The sequence below is a fragment of the Pongo abelii genome, chromosome 16 (assembly GCF_028885655.2).
Source record: "Pongo abelii isolate AG06213 chromosome 16, NHGRI_mPonAbe1-v2.0_pri, whole genome shotgun sequence".
NCBI classification, from domain to species: Eukaryota; Metazoa; Chordata; class Mammalia; order Primates; family Hominidae; genus Pongo; species Pongo abelii.
Window position 1 is genome coordinate 38344786 of NC_072001.2, and position 22198 is coordinate 38366983.

The 22198-nt window shown below is 33.3% G+C and overlaps 1 protein-coding gene across 3 annotated transcripts in view; it reads right to left on the reverse strand.

The window, feature by feature from the left end:
- Window positions 1-22198, reverse strand: part of DPH6 (diphthamine biosynthesis 6) — a 450913-nt gene that overhangs the window by 412991 nt on the left and 15724 nt on the right. Inside the window, exon 4 of one of the 3 annotated variants that reach the window (XM_024232547.3) lies at window positions 11728-13722. The exons of the other annotated variants lie outside the window; for them this stretch is intronic. Coding sequence (XP_024088315.3) covers window positions 13537-13722 — 186 coding nt within the window. The 3' untranslated portion in view covers window positions 11728-13536. Of the gene's footprint in view, window positions 1-11727; window positions 13723-22198 lie in introns of those variants that run through there. 3 annotated transcript variants of the gene reach the window in all.

Consider the following 22198-nt stretch of genomic DNA (forward strand, 5'->3'; position numbering starts at 1 on the left):
GCAATTTCCATTTCACTGGGCTTAAAGTTTTTTTATATCATAAAAATACAAATCATATGCCTACCCCAAAACACTTTAAAAATTACTAATACCTAATCTTGAGCAAGGTAAGGCTATTTTTTAGCAATAGGATACACATGACATTCTCCTAATCCCTTTTACTGCCGAACAAAACATCTTTCAAATCAAGATAAAATCGCTAAATCATGAATGTTAATATCATTCTGAGAAAAATAATACCTTATGACTAGAAAAGACCATCCCTTTAGGGAGAAATATTGTGTTAAAGTAGATTATTCTTTTAGTAGTGTAACAGAATGGCTTCTACCTAGTCCCAGATGGAAAATCAAAATCTGCATTTAAATGGAAATATTTTTAAACATATAGGACAAAAGGCTAAAAACCATAAGGAATATCTACTTCCTTTCATTTTAAAAATTCAAAACCCCATGTGAGAACTTTTAGGGAAGGCTTTGGCTTTCAGATTTTGTTTGTATGTTTGTTTCATTTTTATGAAGAGCTTGCTACACAATGTAATTTCACAGTTTTGTGATTAACACATAGTATTTGTGCCTATTATATCAAATTCACAAGTCAGATAAAAAAGCTGGGCTATACAATTTTTACTATTACAAGAAACAGATTTATGATTTAGGCTTAGGAAGAGTTAAGAATGAGTCCTCTGTTTTCTTCCCATTTTTAACCATCCTGTTTTATATGTAATTCTTACAAAGCAATAGAAGTCTTACAAGGCAATAGAAGTTTGTTGAAATAAAATAAAACCTAAATTTCTTCAGCATTGACTCAAATCACCACTATGGTTAGAGAAAAAAGAAAGCAAAATGCTCGGCAATATTGTAACTACTGCTCTATGCGACCTGAAAGATTATTTTCAGTTCTTCAATAGTTAGAGCAATTTTCTTAAATCCTGAAGGAGCCTGACAGCACTGCACATTTCTTAATGCTTGCATTTACTTTTACATTATAAAACAATAAAACAGCAGGATAATGTTCATGCAGTTTAGAGACTTGTAACATTATCACAAATAATTCTACTGTATTATGGCAAAACATAAGCTTTTTAAATGTAGGCTGACTAAAGAAAGGGCAATCTGTATTTATTGAAAGTACACAGACAAATAAGATTGGAAATATAACTTAAATGTTGTACCTAGATTTAAAATAATGTTTGAAAAGATTTGAAAAAACAAAATCTATGCTTAATATTTTTTTGCCCTAAATTAAAATACAATTAATTTTCAAGCATAGTGCTTAAGCAAGGGGAAAGCCTTCTCACTTATCTTTCTTTGGAGGATGTGACTTCTTTTGCTACCTCAGGAACCAGCCACATTAGGTAATTTAATCATTTTCCCTCAACAATGTTGTAAACCAAGAAACTTTACAACTACCAGCTTTAAAGATTCAGGTAGCTGGGCATGGAAGCTCATCCCTATTGTCCCAGCACTTTGGAATGCCAGGGCAGGAGGACTGCTTGAGGCCACAAGTTTGAGACCAGCCTGAGCAACACAGCACGACCCTGTCTCTACAAAAAATTAAAAAGTTAGCTAGGAGTGGTTACGTGTGCCTGTAGTACCAGCTACTCGGGATGCTGTGGTGGGAGGATCTGAGCTCAGGAGGTTGAGGCTGCAGTGAACTGTGATGGTGCCACCACACTCCAGCCTAGGTAACAGAAGGAAATCCTGACTCTAAAAACAAAAACAAAAAACAGGTGTTTTGATGATGGTCACATTTGACTATTGTATTACAAATAATGGGCCAGCCTGCAGAACTTGGTCGTATCATCTCCTTTCTGAAACCAGCCCACCTTCTAATCACTATGCAGGTTCTGACATACATCTTTATTGCTGGAAGCTCTGTCCACTTTTGTGTAGGAAATTGTGGATCTCTTTATTTAAAAGACATAAAAGACATCTTATTTAAACGCATAACTGGAACAACTCCTGCATATGTATCAGGTAATTTTCCTACATTCAATAAGTAATTCATTTCAATTCAGTTGTCCGTGATTCTTCTAGTGGTAACCATAGGGATGAGAAAGGATAAAAGCATTTCAATGCAGTAACCTGTTTCTCAGATTTATCCTGGGTACTCCATCCCTGCTCCCAACTCCCCAGCCTTCACCTTGAACTCTAAAATTCCCAGCAGAAAATTTTTTCAACCATCATTTGGAGATAATATACCATAAAATTAAATCACCAAAAACCCTGATACATGTCATCATTAGTCTACACTAAGTAGCAAACTAAATTAGGGAAGCTATATGTGAGACCATCACAGAAGATCCCAAACTCACAAATCTTTTAAACTCTTATGCCTTAAAATTGCCTAATCAAAGAAAAGTGAGGAAATATGGCAAATTAGGTTTTAAAAGAAAATATATGTCCCATCCTTGTAGATACTGGACTCAGAGCTAATGTATGAAGAAACTGACTTTGAATCCCAAATATTCCTGTTCTAAATAAATGATACTCTTTTGCAAGAAACCAGAGTCTAAAACCTGACTACTCAAAATGCAACCTCAGACCAGCGGCCTCAGCATCACCTGCGTACTTGTTAGAAAAATCTCAGGCTCCATCCAGACCAACTATATCAGAACCTGAATTTTTAATAAGATCCCCAAATGATCTGTCTGCATATTCAAGTTTAAGAATTTCTCATCTAAGAATTTATCTGGTTTCACAGCTTATTTTTCACCAAGAGACATAAAACAGTGAAGGGACAGAACAACCAGTGCTCATAAAAAGACATAAATATTACAGATGACCATAATCTAATGAAGGAGGGAAAAAAAGAGAAAATTTAACTTAAGCGTTAAAATTGGATCTAGATCTCTGTCTGCAATCTTTGTTTTTAACAACTGAAAATTCACTTACGTGTGTATTTGCATGCATACACACATGCGAGATGAAAGAGAAAAAGGAGAGAAAAAAATAGAATGCGAATGAGAGGAAAAAGAATAGGGGGAGAATGGAACCATGAAACTGTACATAGTGTGAATATGTACATGTGTTTATAGCTGAAAAGTAGAAGAAACAAAGTAACCCAGCAGCTTGGAAAAAAGCAGCGATACTCCTCTCAACAACACTCGCACACACTCCTACTTATCCCCATGCTCAAGTCGGTGTAATAGCAGCGTTTTCATATCACTGACAAGAAACTACCAAGAGATTATCATTAAAAAAAAAAAAGTGTCACAGAAGGAAATATTCCCTAACTGCATCAAAAGTACAAACAAAAAGAGAGAATTAGGTCTAAGAAACTAAAATGACCAAAAGAGAAAGGTATTATAATTCCAAGATGGTGATATATTATTTTGCAGTCTAAATAATGATTTAGTAATAATTACCACAAAATAAACATTATTTTATTCTTACAAATGAGCTATTATAATATTTAATCCAGTAACTAGGTTTAAAATAGTAGCACTATAGTTTTGTTTTGTTTTTAATGCCATAATAGAAATTGTCAACATTAATAATAAAAGTTCATAAAAAAGGGGAAGCATAAAGTATTTTCTATGGGATATTAATGGGATAAAGTAGTGGTTTAAACCTGTAGTAATAATTTATACAAAGTGAAATATACCTAAAATCTTACACGCTTCATATAAAAAATATGCCCAAAATGATTAAACTACTTTTACTAAGCCAATATTCTACCACCATTGATTTACTCAGAGAAAACCAGAAATCATTTTTAAATGCTGCCAAACTTAATGATGCCAATAGAAAATAAGTGAGTTAATATCCAGGAGCAGAAGAGTGTGGCTAGTTGGAAAACAGAACCTAGTAGAAAAAATAAGTTAAAATTAGCATTACATCTGTAACTGTTTAAAAAATAACATCTATGAATGTCTATACCTATATCTGTGTTCATCCACATGGCATATTTTTAGTATAAAGTATACTAGAATCTAGCACACGAGGCCACTGGTCATCGATCTACTTTACTTTAGCCCCTTTAAATCCTTGGAAACTGACTTCTCCCAATAAGGGGAAAAAGTCACCTTATGCCTTGTATTACATGACTGAATTGCCCTAACATATATTTCTTTGGTTTTGTTCCAAGAATAAAATGCAGTCAAAAGATGAGCAGAATGCTATTCCCACCCTGAGTTCACAAAATGTCAGGAATTATAAAAACAATTCCAAGTCAAGTTTTCAGATACATTAAAAAAAGACTTTGAATTTTAAAATATAAATAATGAATTCAGAAGCAGGTGTATTATTTATAGAAATCAACTAGCCAATATGTTTCAATGGCCTTAAAAATAATCATATACTTTGATGCATTAATTCTGCATCTGGAAATGCATCCTAAGGAATTAACTTTTTAAAATGTAGACAATAATTTATGGATCACATCAAAGTGCTATTATTTACAGTTAAAATTAGGTTCTATCTAATTTACAAAATTAGAGAATCATTAAAAAATTATTATACAGGCACATGATAGAATATTAAGTAGTCATTAAATTATCTTACTGAAGAGATTTTCACGGCATAGAAAAACGTTTCTGATAATTTTAAGTTTAAAAAAAGCAATGTACAAAGTACAGCAATACCACACACAGGTGTGTGCATCTATGTGTGTGTTAAATATATGTGCATGTATAAAAATACATCAAAATGTTAACTTGAAATGGTTGAATTTTGAGCAACATTTTCATATTTTTATACTTTTGTGTATTTTTTAAATTTAAAACATAATTTTTCTAAGTATCAAAGAAAATTAACAAAGAATTTAGACAATAAAAAACAAGGCAGGAAGAACATGGGTGAGTACCCCGTAAGGTTACAAAGATACAATTCCACTGAATAAAGGAAGCATGTGCACCTATAAGAGGAGTACTAAAAACCCAGTTCCAGAAGAAAGATGCTCTTTCTTCCACCTATCTAAGAGGTAGAAGACAGATGAACATCAAAAATTAAAATAAAATAATGTAGAGAAGTCAGATCTATTATAGTAACTAGAAAGCAAAAAGGATATCATCTAATGCCAATGTTATTTTTACTATGCAAAAGTATCAAATAACTGCGGTAAATAATTTAAGAAAATAAATTACAACACCACTTAGTCTTAGGAGGCTTATTCCAAATCCTAACTATAAGGAAAGAAACTGGTTACTTTATCAAATCACAACAAAACAAACTTTATAGATCCTAACTTTGTTTTCTACAAAGTTGACAGATACAGAGACTACTATTTTCTCTTCCCAAACATAATTAAAACATATCTTTAAAATGTCCAGATAATGAACATTATAACACTCGAATATATATATAATTGACAAGCTAAAAATCTTTTTATAAAACAATATTTTAGCTATTATGTTAATAAGTAACTTATAACTTACATTTTTCCCTTAAATTTTCATAAAAGTCTTTTTCTTGGTTGCTAATGCTTCATAATCATTTCCATTTCAGACTGCTTGACTGATCAATTGATTCTAAGTCAATAACAACATGGAGTAAAGGGCTGGAAACTTTATAGTCATACTAAATTTGTTATATAAAACCAGGAATACAGCTAATAGCTGTGATTTGCATACACAGTAGGGACTCAGTAATTCTCAATTAACCATAAAGAAGAAAGCATCAATATAAGTTTGGCATCTTATAACTATGTAAATAAAATCTTATAACTATGTAGAATCCTCACAAACTTAGTTTTACCTATTATATAACATTGTTTTATTTAAAATATTTGCAAGTAACAGTTTGAGAAGATGTATTATGCAAAATAGCATAAAGGAGCCATTTAAAGCTAAAGACAAAATTTCTATGTAAGTATAAATGCTCAAGAACATCTGAAAACAAGTCCCTTGATATTAGCCTAAAATTAAAATTTACGGAATGTTACCTAATCTTTGATAGAACCTAGTCAATGATAGCCCTAAAGAATATCTGATAAATAAGATGATGCTTCCTTAAATAAGGAGGGATGTCTCACTTTCCAAAGCAATTGATTTAAAAGAGGAAATAGTTTCTGATCCATGACCTCAGGATACATTGAAATGGAAGTTTGATTTAATTTTAGTTCTGAATCATACGACTTCACTATGGCAAATACCATATAGTGTTACTTTGGTGAAAGCACTAAAAAAACTATGTTTATATGTAATTATCTGCTCTCTATTGGGGAAGACCAGGGGAGAGAAACTTATCTCTGAAAAAATCCTATAAACTCTAACCCTGAACTGATAAACTGATAAATTATTTCAAGATATTAATCAAAATTATAAGATAAATGAAGAATTATAAGTCCCCAACAGGCCCAGATAGAGCAATACTGAGCCTTCAAAAAGACAGCATTTTTTGGAGAAAATTAGTAATACTGGCCAGACAAAGAAGGGCAGATGCCAAGTCATGAACAAGTAAGAAAAATATAGGGAATGTGGAATATTTTTAGAAAAGCAAAGAATTCATCACAAATAATTATGACTAATACATAGCAGTAACTTCCTGCCCTAAAACTCAGTGCTAAGTCTAAGACAGGCACTGTGCTTTAATCACCTACATCTGTTGCCTTAATCGGCTACATCTTTAGCACTTAGAAAAATGTCTGAAACACACTAAGGTTAAAAAAAAAAAAAAAGCTAATGTATCTTAACATTCTACAACTTATACAGCATGTGTAAACATTATAAATAATAGTTATATATTATAGCATGTGACTTCTTTTCCTCTCTTTCATTCATCATTTTACTGACACTCAAAGGAAAAAGCATACAGAACAAAATCATCTGAAAAAGTTGATAGGGGCTGGGTATGGTGGGTCATACCTATAATCCCAGAACTTTGGGAGGCTGTGGTGGGAGGACTCCTTGAGGCCAGGGGTTCGTGACCAGCCTGGGTAACATAGCAAGATGCCCATCTTTACAAAAATTAAGGCCGGGCACGGTGGCTCACGCCTGTAATCCCAGCACTTTGGGAGGCCGAGGCGGGCGGATCACAAGGTCAGGAGATGGAGACCATCATGGCTAACATGGTGAAACCCCATCTCTACTAAAAATATAAAAAATTAGCTGGACGCGGTGGCGGGCGCCTATAGTCCCAGCTACTCAGGAGGCTGAGGCAGGAGAATGGCGTGAACCCGGGAGGCGGAGCTTGCAGTGAGCCGAGATGGCGCCACTGCACTCTGGCCTGGGCGACAGAGCGAGACTCCGTCTCAAAAAAAAAAAAAAAAAAAAAAAATTAGCCAGGTGTGGTGGCACTCACCTGTAGTTCCAGCTACTCAAGAAGCTGAAGGCAGAAGATTGTTTGAGCTCAGAATTTTGAGGGTGCAGTGAATTATGCTTGTAGCACTGCACTCCAGCCTGGACAACAAAGTGAGACCTTGTTTTCTCATACAAACTTTTTAAATTCTTGGTGATACGTCCATTTTGTGCCCACAAAACTTTCCTAGTTAAGAAGTTTTTAATAGGTGGTCACTCAAAAGACCCTTTAGAAAAATTAAGCCCTGGAAAATACTTAATTAATTCTTACCTCATATCAGGCTAAAGCAAAGCCCAAAGCAGACATACTGAAATGCACAAGCTTTGAGATCATATTCATCACTGCCAAAGCAGCTGATATATTAAGTACTAAAAAGAAACACAATTAAAGACAAAACAAGTAGTAAAATTTCCACCACACAATACCCCTAAAGAGACAGAAGAGCACAGCTAAATTCTCTAAGAACCAGATCAACAGAGAAACCATGACAGATAACAATTATCTTATGAAGTTAGTTAAATATGAGCAATGCCCTATGGCCCCAATGAAACAGAAAGTGTTTTTCTAGTGACAAATAAGTATGTAATGGTTAATATTTATTGATGCTTCCTATATGATCTATTCTACATGGATTATCCCATTAAATGCTCATAATGACCCTATGATGTAGGTACTACTACTAGTCTTACTTTACAAATATGAAAGCCAAGGTATAGAGAAGTTAACTAAACTAAGATCATACCATGCAGTGGAACCTAGAACAAAGCCAAGTCCAACCCTAGAGTCCCCACTTATCCCTCAAAGGCAAAAAACCCACCAACATTTCTTGGTAAACACAATATTGGTTTTCTAAACTCTATTTAATTATGAATATATCATTGATCATCATTAAAGGATAAAAACATACAGTGTAACAGATTTTCAACCACCTTTTTGGTCCAGGCAATAATTTTTTTGGTCTCACTCACTCACATGCCACATAGTAACCCTAATCACAACTCAGTGATGGAGATTAAGAGGAAATAGCATGGAGCTGATTCTAATATACTCCTAGGAGGTGTCTGCCTCACCTTAAGAATTCCAGAGCATTCATACCTACACCTTTATTTGTAAGCAGTACTACTTCTGACTCCACCCAAATTTTGCTTGTGGTTCCAAAAGATTTTTTTAATGTATATTATTCAAGGATTTTGCCACATATTTCTTTCATGCAAGACTCAATGAAAAAATATACAGACATCATCACATACTTCAATATCAACTCATAATAAAGAAAACTGAATTAATAAAATATAATAGCTTGCTATTTTTTTCAGGTTTAATCTGTTTCATTCAGCAGCAGTAATGATCTCATCTCATACTCTACCACCTTGGAAAAATTTAAAGAAGAATTTTTTTTTGGAGGACTGCTAATAAAATTATCATTGACATTTTAATTAAAAAAAGAAATGTATGTGGAATAAACAGGATGCTTCCTGGAACAGTCTGCAGTGGCTGCTCCATTGCTTCTTTGTACAGTCTTGGTAAATTATGCAGGCTCTCAGTAGATAGAGCAGCTGTATTTCACTGTCTTCGGTAATGTAATCTACATTTATCACTATTTTAATTAAGTGGATTCTTAATTTGGTACTCTCATTGCAAAGAAAAAATACCTTATTCAATTTTTTTCTTTGGTAGACAGCATCTTGTCAGTCTTGTAAGCCAGAATGTAATTTTAAACATATTTCTTACTGTAACTGGTCATTATTTTAAGAGGAACTACCATATTTGGTTATTGAGAATTTGTACCTTTTCATGAGCTTAAAACATTGGTTCCTTCTTTATAGTGATAAAAAGATACTTTCACAGTTCTCAGTTTTAACCCAAGTGATATACAAAAAACAATAGGTGGTTTATTATAATATTACGTTCAAGATTACTCAAAAGCAATACAAAACATAAATAAGAACTTTACAAGAAAAACAATAATTTACTGAATATTGAGAACATTCAATTCCAAAGTTCTTTGTGTAAGATTAGTTTTATCATCAGGTCATTTGAAGTGTCTGAATCTAAACCAATCATTGTGGAATATAACAGCTTTTAATCATACTGAAGACACATTCTGAATATTTCTTATTCATTTCCTATAAATTATTTGTAATTAAAACAATGTTTTACTTTAAAAAAAATTAAATTGATGAATTATGCCAGAAGTATGTTTGTTTTAATTGGTTCACAGAGAAACAATTACTTTACTATTAGATGGCTTCATAAAGTTGCATTTTTATGCATGAGGTGTTTGAAATCAATAAGGGAATGCCTGGTGTTCAAAAAATTCTGTATTCAGCACACATTAATTGAACATCTTTTATGTGCCAGGTACAGAATTAGGCACTATGAATTCAAACCAAAGTAAGACAAAGCCCTTACACAAAAGGAGTGTATGTACACACATGTACATAAACTGTAAGGACCAAGTGGCTTTTAAACTTTGTTGCTTTGAAAGAGAGGGACTCTAGGTCCCCATCTCCATTTCAACCAAAAAACTCCATTTTCATCTATTTTACACACCAGTCTTCTTTGTAGCTGGTGGAGAAAACAAAAGCTGTATAGCTAGAAAACACAAATAAGGGCTCTAGACTATTATTACTAAGAACCCAGATAATTGAAAAAGTATCCTAAGTATTTTCAGATACACAAAGGGAAAAATTTTAAACTCCTGTTTTGTTTTGTTTTTTTGAGTTTCATCATCAGTTTTCACATGTTGCTAAATACTGGTTTGTGGGTAAATTTCTACTAAAATAAAGATTCCAAAGACAGCTTATTTTAAAAGTTTGGGAATGAGGTGTGCAGGGAGTTGAAACTGAATGTATATCTCATTGTGTTAGTTCACATTACCAAGAAATGCTATCCCAACTTTCAGATTCACATAAATCCAGAAATTGCCAGATAGGACTTTTAAAATCCAAAGTGCATTAAATGTGTTCTAGATTCTATATTAAAACTTCCTCAGATAAAAACCATTTACTTTCCCACTGTGGTTTTGGAAATAAAGTTACCATTTGAGCATCTCTAATGACCTGGCCAACTTAAATATATTATCTCTAATGCCTCACAAAAACATCAAAGGATAAGGTGTTTTTACTCCCATTTTATAGAAGAGAAAGCAGCTGCAGGGGTTAAGACGTGTTCAATACTACATAGTGAATACACGAAGAAACTAGGACTTGGGCCCGTGATCTTTTTATTAAAACACTTTCAGAAGCAAAATAAACTTAATCCATAAAATTTTTCTCTTCTAATCATATCTAAATATGATTCCTGCTTTTATTATCCATAACTTCACATCTAGTTGCATTTTATAATGAAAAACTTAGCTATCAATATATACAATCAAAAAGGTAACCAAAAAGAGAGAAAAGGAAATCTAAAATTTAAATCAATGCTAATGAATGACAAACACTTTAGTCATTGTGTAACTCCCTTGGTTTGAATTTAAATAATGTCATGTGTAACGACTGGGTTACACAATTCAGGAATAAATAGAAGTCAAATTTTAGGCAGCCCACTCAGATTCTAATTAAATAGAAAAAACAAGTACAAAGGAACTAAATTATTTTAAAAAAATACTCCTATCAGAGTTCAACTTCAAAAAGATATTTCATGAACAGACAGTACAGCCTGTAAGATTCCATCTTTCTCAAATTACTCTGATGAACATCTGATAAAACTTGAGATTTACCAAGGGATAAAAAGAAGAAGCAGCCAATAATTCTAAATGAAAACTCAGAATGGTCTTTTGTTCTCTTTGTTTAAAGTAAAGCCACTAGTGAAAAACAAGAATGTCTACTTAGGAAAAAGGGGTCTCTTGTTTGAACAAAAATTAAATTTAAATGTCCTGTTTCTTACCTGAACATTTGAAATCATCTACATCTGTCTAATGTTCACTAAAAGACTATAGAGGGCACTGTTGCATCAGCTTTGAAGCTTTACAATAGAGGCTGAGAAAAAGAAAACTGTCTATAACGTGTAATTTCTCTAAAGGGTCAAATGCATGGAAATCTACTAAGCCTGATATAAAGGGGAAAAAACTAAAATGTATGTTTTTCTAAAATAGGCCGGACTTCAATGGGGGAAAAAACTTAACAAAAACAACTGTCAAATAGAGAAGACTGCACTGCACACATTTTGCATTTCCCTTTGTAGTGCTTTCATGAGAAAGGTAACTAATCATAGCACCTCCTTATCCATTGGAAACAGCACCCCACTGCAGAATCCTCTTTACAATCAATAGGTAACTGAATGTGGCACCTCATGCAATCCTTCCATAATTCTATCAACAGAAACAATGCAGTCTGTTTGCATACTTTTGTCTAAAAGGCCAATTCCATTTGTCCCCTCTTGGATAAAATGACAGCTACAGATCAATCACTCTCACATGAAAGTAAACATGCTACAAAAAAAAAAAAAAAAAGAAGAAGAAGAAGAAGAATCAAAACTGAAATCCTTGCCTATTTTAAGCATAATTTTATTACACACAAAAACTCAAAGCAAAATAGAAAAAGCAAGTTTTTCCTCATAGACATGCATTTTGTGCTATTATACAACAGTATCAGGATGTAAAATAAATAAGTTACATCAAACAATAGTCATGAATCTTACCTTTACATATGGACAGCACTTAATTAAGTTCCATATATTTTCTATTCTCTCACATCATTCCTGTTACAATTCTTTGAAATTAAATCCAATTAAGTATAGTGTCAAAGGTTCTTTTAGTACATATATACAATAAGACTAGTATACACAGCATAAAGCTTCTTATAATACTACCACTTAATTTTTTTCCACTAAAAATAATGCAAAAGTAAAAGGAAGTTAAATTATCTCATTTCAGTAATTTGAAAATAATATCCTGAATTGCTGAACCTCTGTAGAAACATGGACATTAGCTGTGAGAATTATAATATCATGATCAAACCAAGTAGAATATGTACAATGAAAAAAAAAAACATTCTCCATTAATGTATATCTAATCACACCACCATATCACATATTGGATAAATCCACATTAATACAGGTACCATAATAAAACTAAGGCCTCTAATAAAGAAACTCCAATTCCCTGGAAAAACAGTATACAACTCATTTTGTCACTCTCAAAATTCCAGAGAGATTAGCACCTTCTCTGAAATCAAAGTGCAGAACTGTGAAAGTGTTACAAATTCTCCAGTAATATGTCAACCTACTCATAAATCAAAAGGAGGGGAAGGGGCTTTAGATGGTATGTAGATTTCATTTTATTACAAAAGCTCCAGTTTAACAAGTTATTTTCAGCCAATAAAACTCAAAAAGTAAAGCATTGTTAAAGTGGCTAGTACTGACTCTGAGGCTTTACTTCTTAACTGAAATGCTACTTGAGTATTGCTCCCTTAAATTATTAATTTATGGGTTTTGCTTAGTCTCCTCCTAAGGCAAGGCAGTTCTAGTCACAGGTATGTTGAATGCATGTAAATAAACAGAAAGCTTTTATAATGGTCCCGTAATTCACTAAACATAATAAACAACCCTTTTTAATGAATGTTGAATGTACAATCCTATGAGCCAACTTTATATAAATAGACTATATCATTTAAAGAATCCTCTAGGAAGTAAATGAACAAATTCAGAAAAATTAAACATAGGCTGATTACTTTCCATTGATCTAACAAAATTAATGCTTACAACAGAATCAAAGTGCTGATAGGAATATGAAGAGTTGTGTTCAATTTTGAAGAAATCTAAGTGTCATGAACTATGAGAAAATGTATTTGCAATATTGCTTTTCATCTACCACAGGATGACTGCAAAAAAAAATCAGGTAATGTATTTTTAATATGCAGGATATTTAACTAGATATTTTAGTTTACTATTGAAGAAGAGCAGCATATTAAAATCAATTTGTCAACTTTATGCAAAGCTTGATTGTGAGCAATAGTTGCTAAAATGATGCAACATTGTTGATTCATATACAAGCATTTTACTTAACTACATTAGATAATAGCAGTGCTCCTAAAGGAGTATAAAAAGCAAAGTGATTAGCAGTCATTACTGTTAATTAGTGTTCACATTACATTCCTTGGGATGAATCTCTTTTAAGTTGAATACACGGAAAGTTTATTTTTGAAGGTTTGCCAAATCTTGCCTAGGTAAGTACTGAACTAAGCCGTCAACTACCAGCAAGCAGAATGAAAAACAGGGACAGATCAGCATCCAATTAGTATGTCTAAGTTTTTAAACAGGAAAAGGGTTGAGGGGAATGAGTAAAACTGGAAACTCATACTTCACATTTTGCAATCTCACTGATAAAAGGAGGAAATGTGTGTTTATCAAACTTGCTGTGAGTGCACAGTTCATTTGGAGTCCTGTAAACAATCGCCTGGCTGCCCACTTCCAAATGCATGTGAAAATCTTGGAGATTCAGAGCATCATATTCAGCAAGCAAGGTCACTCTAGTGATGCCCTGGAAATGGGAAATTAGGAAAACGTGGCAATCAGAGGTTTAGGATTGACCAGAAAAAGCCCTGAGGCTGGATTACCATCTTTCACCACCAGTCAGGCTGTCTCTGCTTATTCAGTATTAATACAACAGGACTGCAAGTGAATGAAAATAACTCAATGTACCTAACTGGGACACTGGCTTTCTTGTTTAGAAAATGACAGACATTTGTCACAGCAAAAAAATAAAGTAAAATAAAATAAAATAATAAAATCTCTCACATACAAGCTTTCAAGAACCAACCCTGAAAGAAAAACAGGCTCCTCATGAACCTTCAAAAAGGACCTGGGGAATGGCTCACATCCTGTTGATTTGATTATCAATAGGAAAGATTTCCTTTCCCCCAATACCATTCAGTGCATTTTTAAGTAGATGCCAAATATTCAACAAGGAAGCTTCAAAAGCAATATATCCTCATTAGAGAAAAACACCAAAAAATTAAATGTGCAAAAATTATACTCTTAATTCTGCCCACAGACTTAAAATATATCCTACAGATAATTTTTCTATGCATGTACTTACACAAATGCATTGTAGAAAAATGTTATTATACCATACAGAGCATTCCCTAATCTGTTTCCTTCTCTTAAAAATATATACAGATGTATTTCTGCAAGTTCATTTTTAATGCTATACAGCATCCCACTGTATAGATACGTCATAATTTACATTGCCAATGATTTCTAAATTTTCAAGTATATTTTAAATTATTTCCTTAGTTATAAATTCCCCAAAGTGGAATTGCTTATTACAGGAGTGTATTTTTTTGTGTTTGATGAGTTTTGCCAAATTACCATCCAGAAATACTGAACCAATTTAAAGGGCTGCTAGCAGTACATAAGGGTATCTGTTTCTTCAAAACCATTATTATTTCTTATTTCTGTCAAAGTGTAGCTGCATTTTTGAGTCAGTGAAGTTAAACATTCTTTTTTTTTTTTGGTCATTTGAATGTATTTCTCTGTGAAATACCTGTTCATATCCTTAGCCCATATCTCTATTTGGAGACATGCTTTTTATAATAATATCTAAAAATTAGTGAGGAATTCCCCATTGAATACTAATCCCACCAATAAGAGATTATTTTAAAGAAGAGATGTTAATTGTATGGACATTAAAAGATCCTATTAAGGTTGATAGCTTTACATGAACCTATTTTATAACATTATATTATAGAACAAGACTTTCCAACTTATCCAAAAAGAAAAAGAAAAATTAAAAACTGAACTGGGATTGCAAATATATCTCTGAAGCTACCTTTGCTTTCCATAAATGGAAAAATTTATGATACTAAGCTGGCATCATTAGCAATGTTCTGTTGTTCTTTTTACTGTTCTGTTATTCTAAGGAACAATTATGAGCATACTAAAATTGGAATTGCTTTATTAGCTACTATGATAAGTCAAGAAAGGAGACTGTAACTATGGATGATAGACAAGTTCCTCATGCTATTATCTTGAATCAAGAATTTAATTAAAATGTGTCATTTTTGAGAAAAGCACTAAGTGTAAGACAAAAATGAAAAATGTCCCCCTCCACCCATCCAAATCAATTCAATTTAGGGCCTCTTCTCACAGAATCATGAAAATGGCCAATACCCAAATTACTAATTCCTAATACATCTTCAGAAACAGGCTTAGATTAAAATGCAATTTCAAATCAGAGATCATGTTTTTTTTCTTTTTCAAACAAACCAGTTTAAAAACTTGCAAAGCTATTACCTAAAACAGTGCTTCTCAAACTGTGTTATAAACCACTTTTTTTTTACATTTCCAACCCTTCAAAGATAGAAACTTGTAAAACACAACAAAATGAATTAAAAGATTAAAATTTTTAAAAGATACAAAATACAAGGTCAAATTTTTATTATCAGATTCAAAAGAAACAAAATTACTCTTTCATATTACTATAAAAGTTTCTAAATGCTTATTTTCAATTTCTCTATATATCTTATCTCGAACAAAACACTTCATGGACTAGCACCAGGCTAATCCCTAGACCATACTTTGAGTAGTAATTACTTAAAATTATTCTGAGAGCTCTGAAACAAGATCAGACACAGATAGATCACTTTGATCCCTGACTTAATAATCCTAACCCCTTATCAAACCATACGCCTTCCCCTCCGCCTCATTGTCAATTTACACATACCTTATTGGTTTATGTATGCACTATATATGTACTGTAATATAGTAATATCTGCATGAATTAACACAAATGCAATTCTGGGAGGCAGCAGAACATAGTGATTAAAAGTACATGTTCTACCACTTTTTAGCTGTGTAACCTTGGATGAGTTACTTAACCTCTCTGTATCTCAGTTTACTTAGCTGCAAAGGGTTGATGTAAGGATAAAATTAAAATACATGTGTATAGAGCTTATAGCAGTACCTAGAAGACAGTGCTACATAAATTGCAATTATAATTACAATAAGACACAGATAACTGAAAGAAAATCACATGGCTCTGGGTTTTCCAGCAATCAATATAAAGAGGAAACTTTAAGTTGCATGATTTACAGTGTGCATGCAATAAAAACTGTCAAATAGTTATGGTAAGGCTAAACTATTACAAATAGTAAATCCTGAGAGAAATTTCTCCCTTGGATTGCCATAAAGTTGACTATTTAATAAAAAAAATCCTTCACATCATCCCTGGAGGAAATACACAACAAAAAAATTTGAATACTTCTTCTGGACAGGGCACCATGATGAGCACTGAAGAGTATCCAAATTTGAAAAACATTCAGTTCCTAACCTCATGAGGTTATAAACTAACAAGGAGAATATATTACAAATGCAAATAATTATATAAAACAAGTCATAATAAGTACCCACAAAAGTAAATAATGCAATAGAAATTTTTAAAAACAAAAGCTACACTTGAGGAAATCAAGAACAATGCCTTGATTACATCCCTATTCTTCTCTCCTTCAACATAAAATCCAAAGGCTATTTAGAACAAGCCATGTCCCCAAGCCTACTGTCCCATCCCTGGCCCCCATCACTTCTTACCTGAAATTTAAGATGCTTTATATTCTCTTCTCTTTTAGATCTTAATGTCTTTCTTGAGAAATGCACAGCATACTCGTCTGTTCTCAGGATCTACCTCATGTGACTCTTCACTCTTTGGAAGCCCCAGAAGACCCATCTGATCTCATAGCACATAGCATAGCATGTGTTACAAACTCAGGGGACAACTAATTATTGAGTATTCAGGAATACTCCCAGGCTACAAGGCTTTCTGAAAGTGATGGTTAAAATAGTAGCTGTTAAACTTTTGAAAAGAACACAGTAAGACTATGACAAAAATTTGGCTACCCTGGGCAACATCGTGAAATCTCAGCTCTACAAAAAAATACAAAAATTAGCCGGCCATGGTTGCATGCACCCGTAGTCCCAGATATGCAGGACGGTGAGGCAGGAAGATGAACTGAGCCTGGGAGTTCAAGGGTGCAGTGAGCCACGAAGACTCCACTGCACCCCAGCCTGGGTGACAGAATAAGACCCTATCTCAAAAAAAAAAATTGTCCTCTCCCAGAAAAATTTACACCTACAAAACATTTGCATAAAATTTCAGAGTTCAAGAATACCTCTCCCTTCCAGATTAATAAATTCCATCTTAAAGTAGTGCATTATCCTAGATGAAATCTACTAGTCTGATCCTTATTATAATGCTTTCTGTAATCACGTCCAGGATATATGACCACTCAAAATCAGAAGAACTTGGATAAGGGTTAAAGATGTCACAAAAGATGGCTATCAGGCCAATAAAAATGTTTTAAAGAGATAAATCATGAAAGGCTCAAAGGGAAGATCATGGGTTATTTATCAAATGATCATTGTTCTCCCTCCCTTCCCCACCTCCCTGCAAAATTACTACCTAGGAAAGAATCCGTAAGAGAACTGGTCTTAAAATAGACCAAAGGGCACTTCAATGGCTCCAAAACCAATCTTATAGTAGGGAGCACAGAAGAATCAGTAAGTTCTGCACAAGAAAGAGAAATAAATGTCTGATAGTCTCTGCCTCTTCTGATTGTCAATGTTTTTTGAAAGATATCTATGGGGATCAATATTAGCATAATTTTGTCAAAGTCAGATAGGCTTAATTTTGGTAAGTTTAACAACTGCTCATCGAGCACCCACTGTGTACGAGTACACAAAGTGACCACACGGCTCAGCACTGTATACAAATAAGTATGGCATAATTCTGCTGGTGTTGAGAGTTAATTGCTTTTACATACAGAAGCACAAATGATGGCCCCATTCTACTGCCTCTGAAGAAAGAACTGTTCTTTAAACCTTTTAATTCATATACTCCAAAAAGTCTGAATTTTCTAAACTTGGTTCATCTAACTTTCATACTTAAGTCCTTGCTTGGGGCTTTCTACAAATGAGTTCATACAAAATATACTGCTTAGATTTTAAAGACAAGCATGGAGTTAAATTCTAAAAGAACATGCCAAAATAAATTTTAATGGAAAAAAATCACCTATTAGAACCACTGATATCTTTAGGTTAACTCTCTTTATCTCCTTTTGAAATGGCCCATGCCTCAGTTAACTCACATAGGAAACATAAAAACATTAATTCTACATGTCTCTTGGAAGGCTGAATTATCTGACTGAAGAAGTCTAAAACAGGCTAAGGATGGCCCAAAATTATAGGCACCAAATGTAGAAGGATCAATGCAATCCAATCTATAATATAAATTTGCCCCCACTAAAACCTGTTTCACAATTGAACATTTATCATTTGTTTTCTGCTCTGCATTAACTTACTAATAAAGTCAAGAAAATTACACTCATCTCAATGCCCACTTGTAGCTACCACTTAATATTAATATACTAATGGAATGTTGTATGCAATGAAGAAAAATGACTTTACTAGATTATTCCGGAAGCTAGAGAATCAAGGAGAAGACCTGAGGCTCAAATGAGGATGACAGGCTCTCAAATATATTCTCATTTGTTTTCAAAACAGATAAATAAGAAAAGAAGAAAGAGATACCCACATTTTATAGATGGAACAACTGAATTCCAGAGGAGTAGAGTTTAACACAATGCCTATTATAGTCTAGGAGCTGTATGGAGTCTCATAGGAAATAAAAATAATGAAATATAATCCCTATTCCTCAAGTTACTTACAATCTTTAAACAAAACAAAACCCACAAGATAAATTTTCTTAAAATCTTAGCTTTGTGTATTAAACTAGACTAAGTACTACAAGAGAGTTAAAATGTGACATGAGGGGGGTTTAAGGAAGGAAGATATTATATTCAGTGGGGTGAATTGAGGAGGACATCAGGAAAGAGATGTCATGCAAAAGGAGGAGTTGGAAAGGAGAAGTTATTTCTGACTAAAACGCAGCACTATTCAGGAAAGGCATGGACCGTATGGGGAAGAATGACTTCTGACAATAGTCTGGTTTAGATGGCACATAGCTTACATGTAGGAGAATCTGAGAAAAGACAAAAAAAAAACTGAAGTCATATTGCAGTGCACCTAGCAGAATGATGCTAAGCAATGAATGTCTGATGGAAAGAGAAATGTGATTAAATCTACACTTTAGAAAGATTCAACTCACAGGAGTTTAAAGGATAAATTATAGGGGATGAGAGACTAGAGAAAGACCAGAAGTAAACTTTCAGGGATCAATTAATTTATAGGTCTAAAGCCAGGTTCAATCTGTTATGATGCCCAAAAGGCTATAGAATCTATTAAGACTATATTTTGCTTGATTTACCGGCATATGTGTAATTGCATATCAAAAATAATGCAATAATTTGAATTTCATCTATATAAATTATTTGAAAAGATACTAATATCATAGTTTTGCTTACTTCTGTGAATCCACACTAGGTGCTTTTAAGAAATAAGGATAAACTATTTCAGTTGATATACATTTCACATAACTCTATGAAGAAAATTTTAAAAAGATAAAAGAACAACCAAGACCAAAATGTATTAAGAATTGATTCTGATTAAATGAACCCATATTGATATGAAGCATCTTCTATACAATCCTTTACCAGATTAAAGAGATGACAATGACAGGATGCTATAAAATGTAGGATCATAATATTTATAATATATAGCTATCATAATCCATTTTGATTACCAATATTGCTCAGTAAAAACTATATAAATTAGCTGTGGAATTGTCAGTTTACAAGGTACCTTATACAGACTCTTTGTCACTATTTATTTAAATACCATCATCAAGTCCAATCAACCTCTCTAGAATGTCCGCTTTTCACCTTTCCCCTTGGCATTCCCCAAGTTCAGGCTCTCAAAACCTTTCAGATACCTAGTATCTTAGTTTTTAATTTGAACTCATCTACAGAGTTGCCTATCTCTAATCCATTTCTTGTATTATATTAGTAGTTCATCCTGATGACCACAAGAATTTGCTGAACAGTAAGAAATATACAATGTAATAGTCTAGCATACACATATGTGCCTGTACATATCTATTACGTTACACAAAACAATAATTAACCTATGTACAATGCACATTGATATTTTCTATTATATTCTAGGCTCCTGCATTTTTTATAAAAATAGTTGTCACTCATTAAATTGAGTTTAGAAAATACCACCTCAGGGGCTTTCCACCATCTGAACAATCCTTGACCTAAAACTTAAGACACTCTCTTTTTTGGTATTAATCAACCTTTACAGACTTATTTTCCACTACTCCTCAAACTTTAAACCCTAAATCAAATTGAACCACTCTATTTCCCTAATACATTTCATAATTTCCTGCTTACATGACTTTGGCTAAGAACTTCCCATAATTTTTAACATTCTCTTAGCCATCCTCCAATGTCTGTCATCTGTCAAAATCCAAATAATCTTCAAGGATATTGTATTAGTCTGTTCTCGCACTAGTACCTGAGGCTGGGTAGTTTTTAAAGAAAAGAGGTTTAATCAGCTCAGTTCTGCAGGCTGTACAGGCTTCTGCTTCTAGGGAGGCCTCAGGAAACTTACAATCATGGCAGAAATAGAAAGAAAAGCAAGCACATATTCACATGGCCAGCAGGAGAGAGTGAAGAGTGAGGTGCTAAACACTTTCAAACAACCAGATCTCAGGAGACCTCTATCATGAGAACAGCAAGGGGGAAGCCCACCCAATGATTCGATCACCTCTCACCGGGCCCCTACTCCAACACTGGGAATCACAACTTGACATGAGATATGGGTGGGGACACAGAGCCAAACCCTATCAGATATCAAATGTAACTTGCCCATAAGGCCCTTCTGATCCCCCAAATGGGATTTTTTCACCCTCTGAACTCCCATAACCCTTTAATTGCATGCTCTAATGGCAACTGTAGCTTGTGTTAATTTCTCTGTGTATGTGTCTTATCCTTTCAGGGTTTGTGAGGGCAAAGACTATGTCTCATACATGTTTTTACTTTCCAATACTGGTACATTATAAGCATTGAATTAATGTTTGACAAATCAAAGAATAAGAGGATTAAGAAAAATAGTAGTAGCATACATTAAAATCAATAGGAATGTCAAGGTCAACTAAGACATTTATTCAACTCCTCTTTATTCACTCAATATTTTCCCATATCAGCACATCACAGAACAAGCTCCTATTAAACCATTTCTAACCAAAAATAAAAAATAAAAAAAACCCTCACCACTAAGTATTTATTGATAATATCATTTTTTTTGACGATTTAATGATTTAGGCACGACAAATCTGCTGACTGAAGATGCTCCAATTTAAAAGGTAAAGTTGTTATAAAAATATCAGTTCAGGATCTATTATTGTGTGATCACAAATAAAGTCACGTGCTTCAAAAATATACAACAATAAAGAAATAAAGCAATTTATGCTTATCAATCTGGATAATGTATTCACAGACATTTAATAAGAATATGGCAAAGACAAGATAAACTACAGGCCTAGAAATGAAGTAGAAGACTATAGGACAGAGACCTACACCTAGCATCCCAGACAACACAACTCCAGAAGGAGATATCTACAAAAGGTTTCTTTAAAAATAAATGGTAGCATAGGAAAAACAAAACAGAAACAAAACAAAAACAAACAAACAAACAAAAAATCAACCAGTCAACAGGACACAGACACTAGAGATTAAAAATATAAAGAAAGAAATTTGAAAGAAAAGTCAAAAATACCCAACACAATGTAAGATATATAGAGTAGATGATAAGATAGGAAGAAACCCATAGTTTGTAGAAGAAAGGAATATAGGATATAAAAATAAGTCAGTTGATAAATTTATAGAGAGGCACTGACTCTGGGAAAAGATAAATACAAAGGGTATATATGTACATGTGCAATATATACACACAATCACTGACACCAAGTGGATAAAAGTTCAAGGTTGAAGAGACAGAATGATCATTTTGCCAAAACGAGGGAGTCACATTTTCTAGGCTTTAGGAGGAATTTATAGATG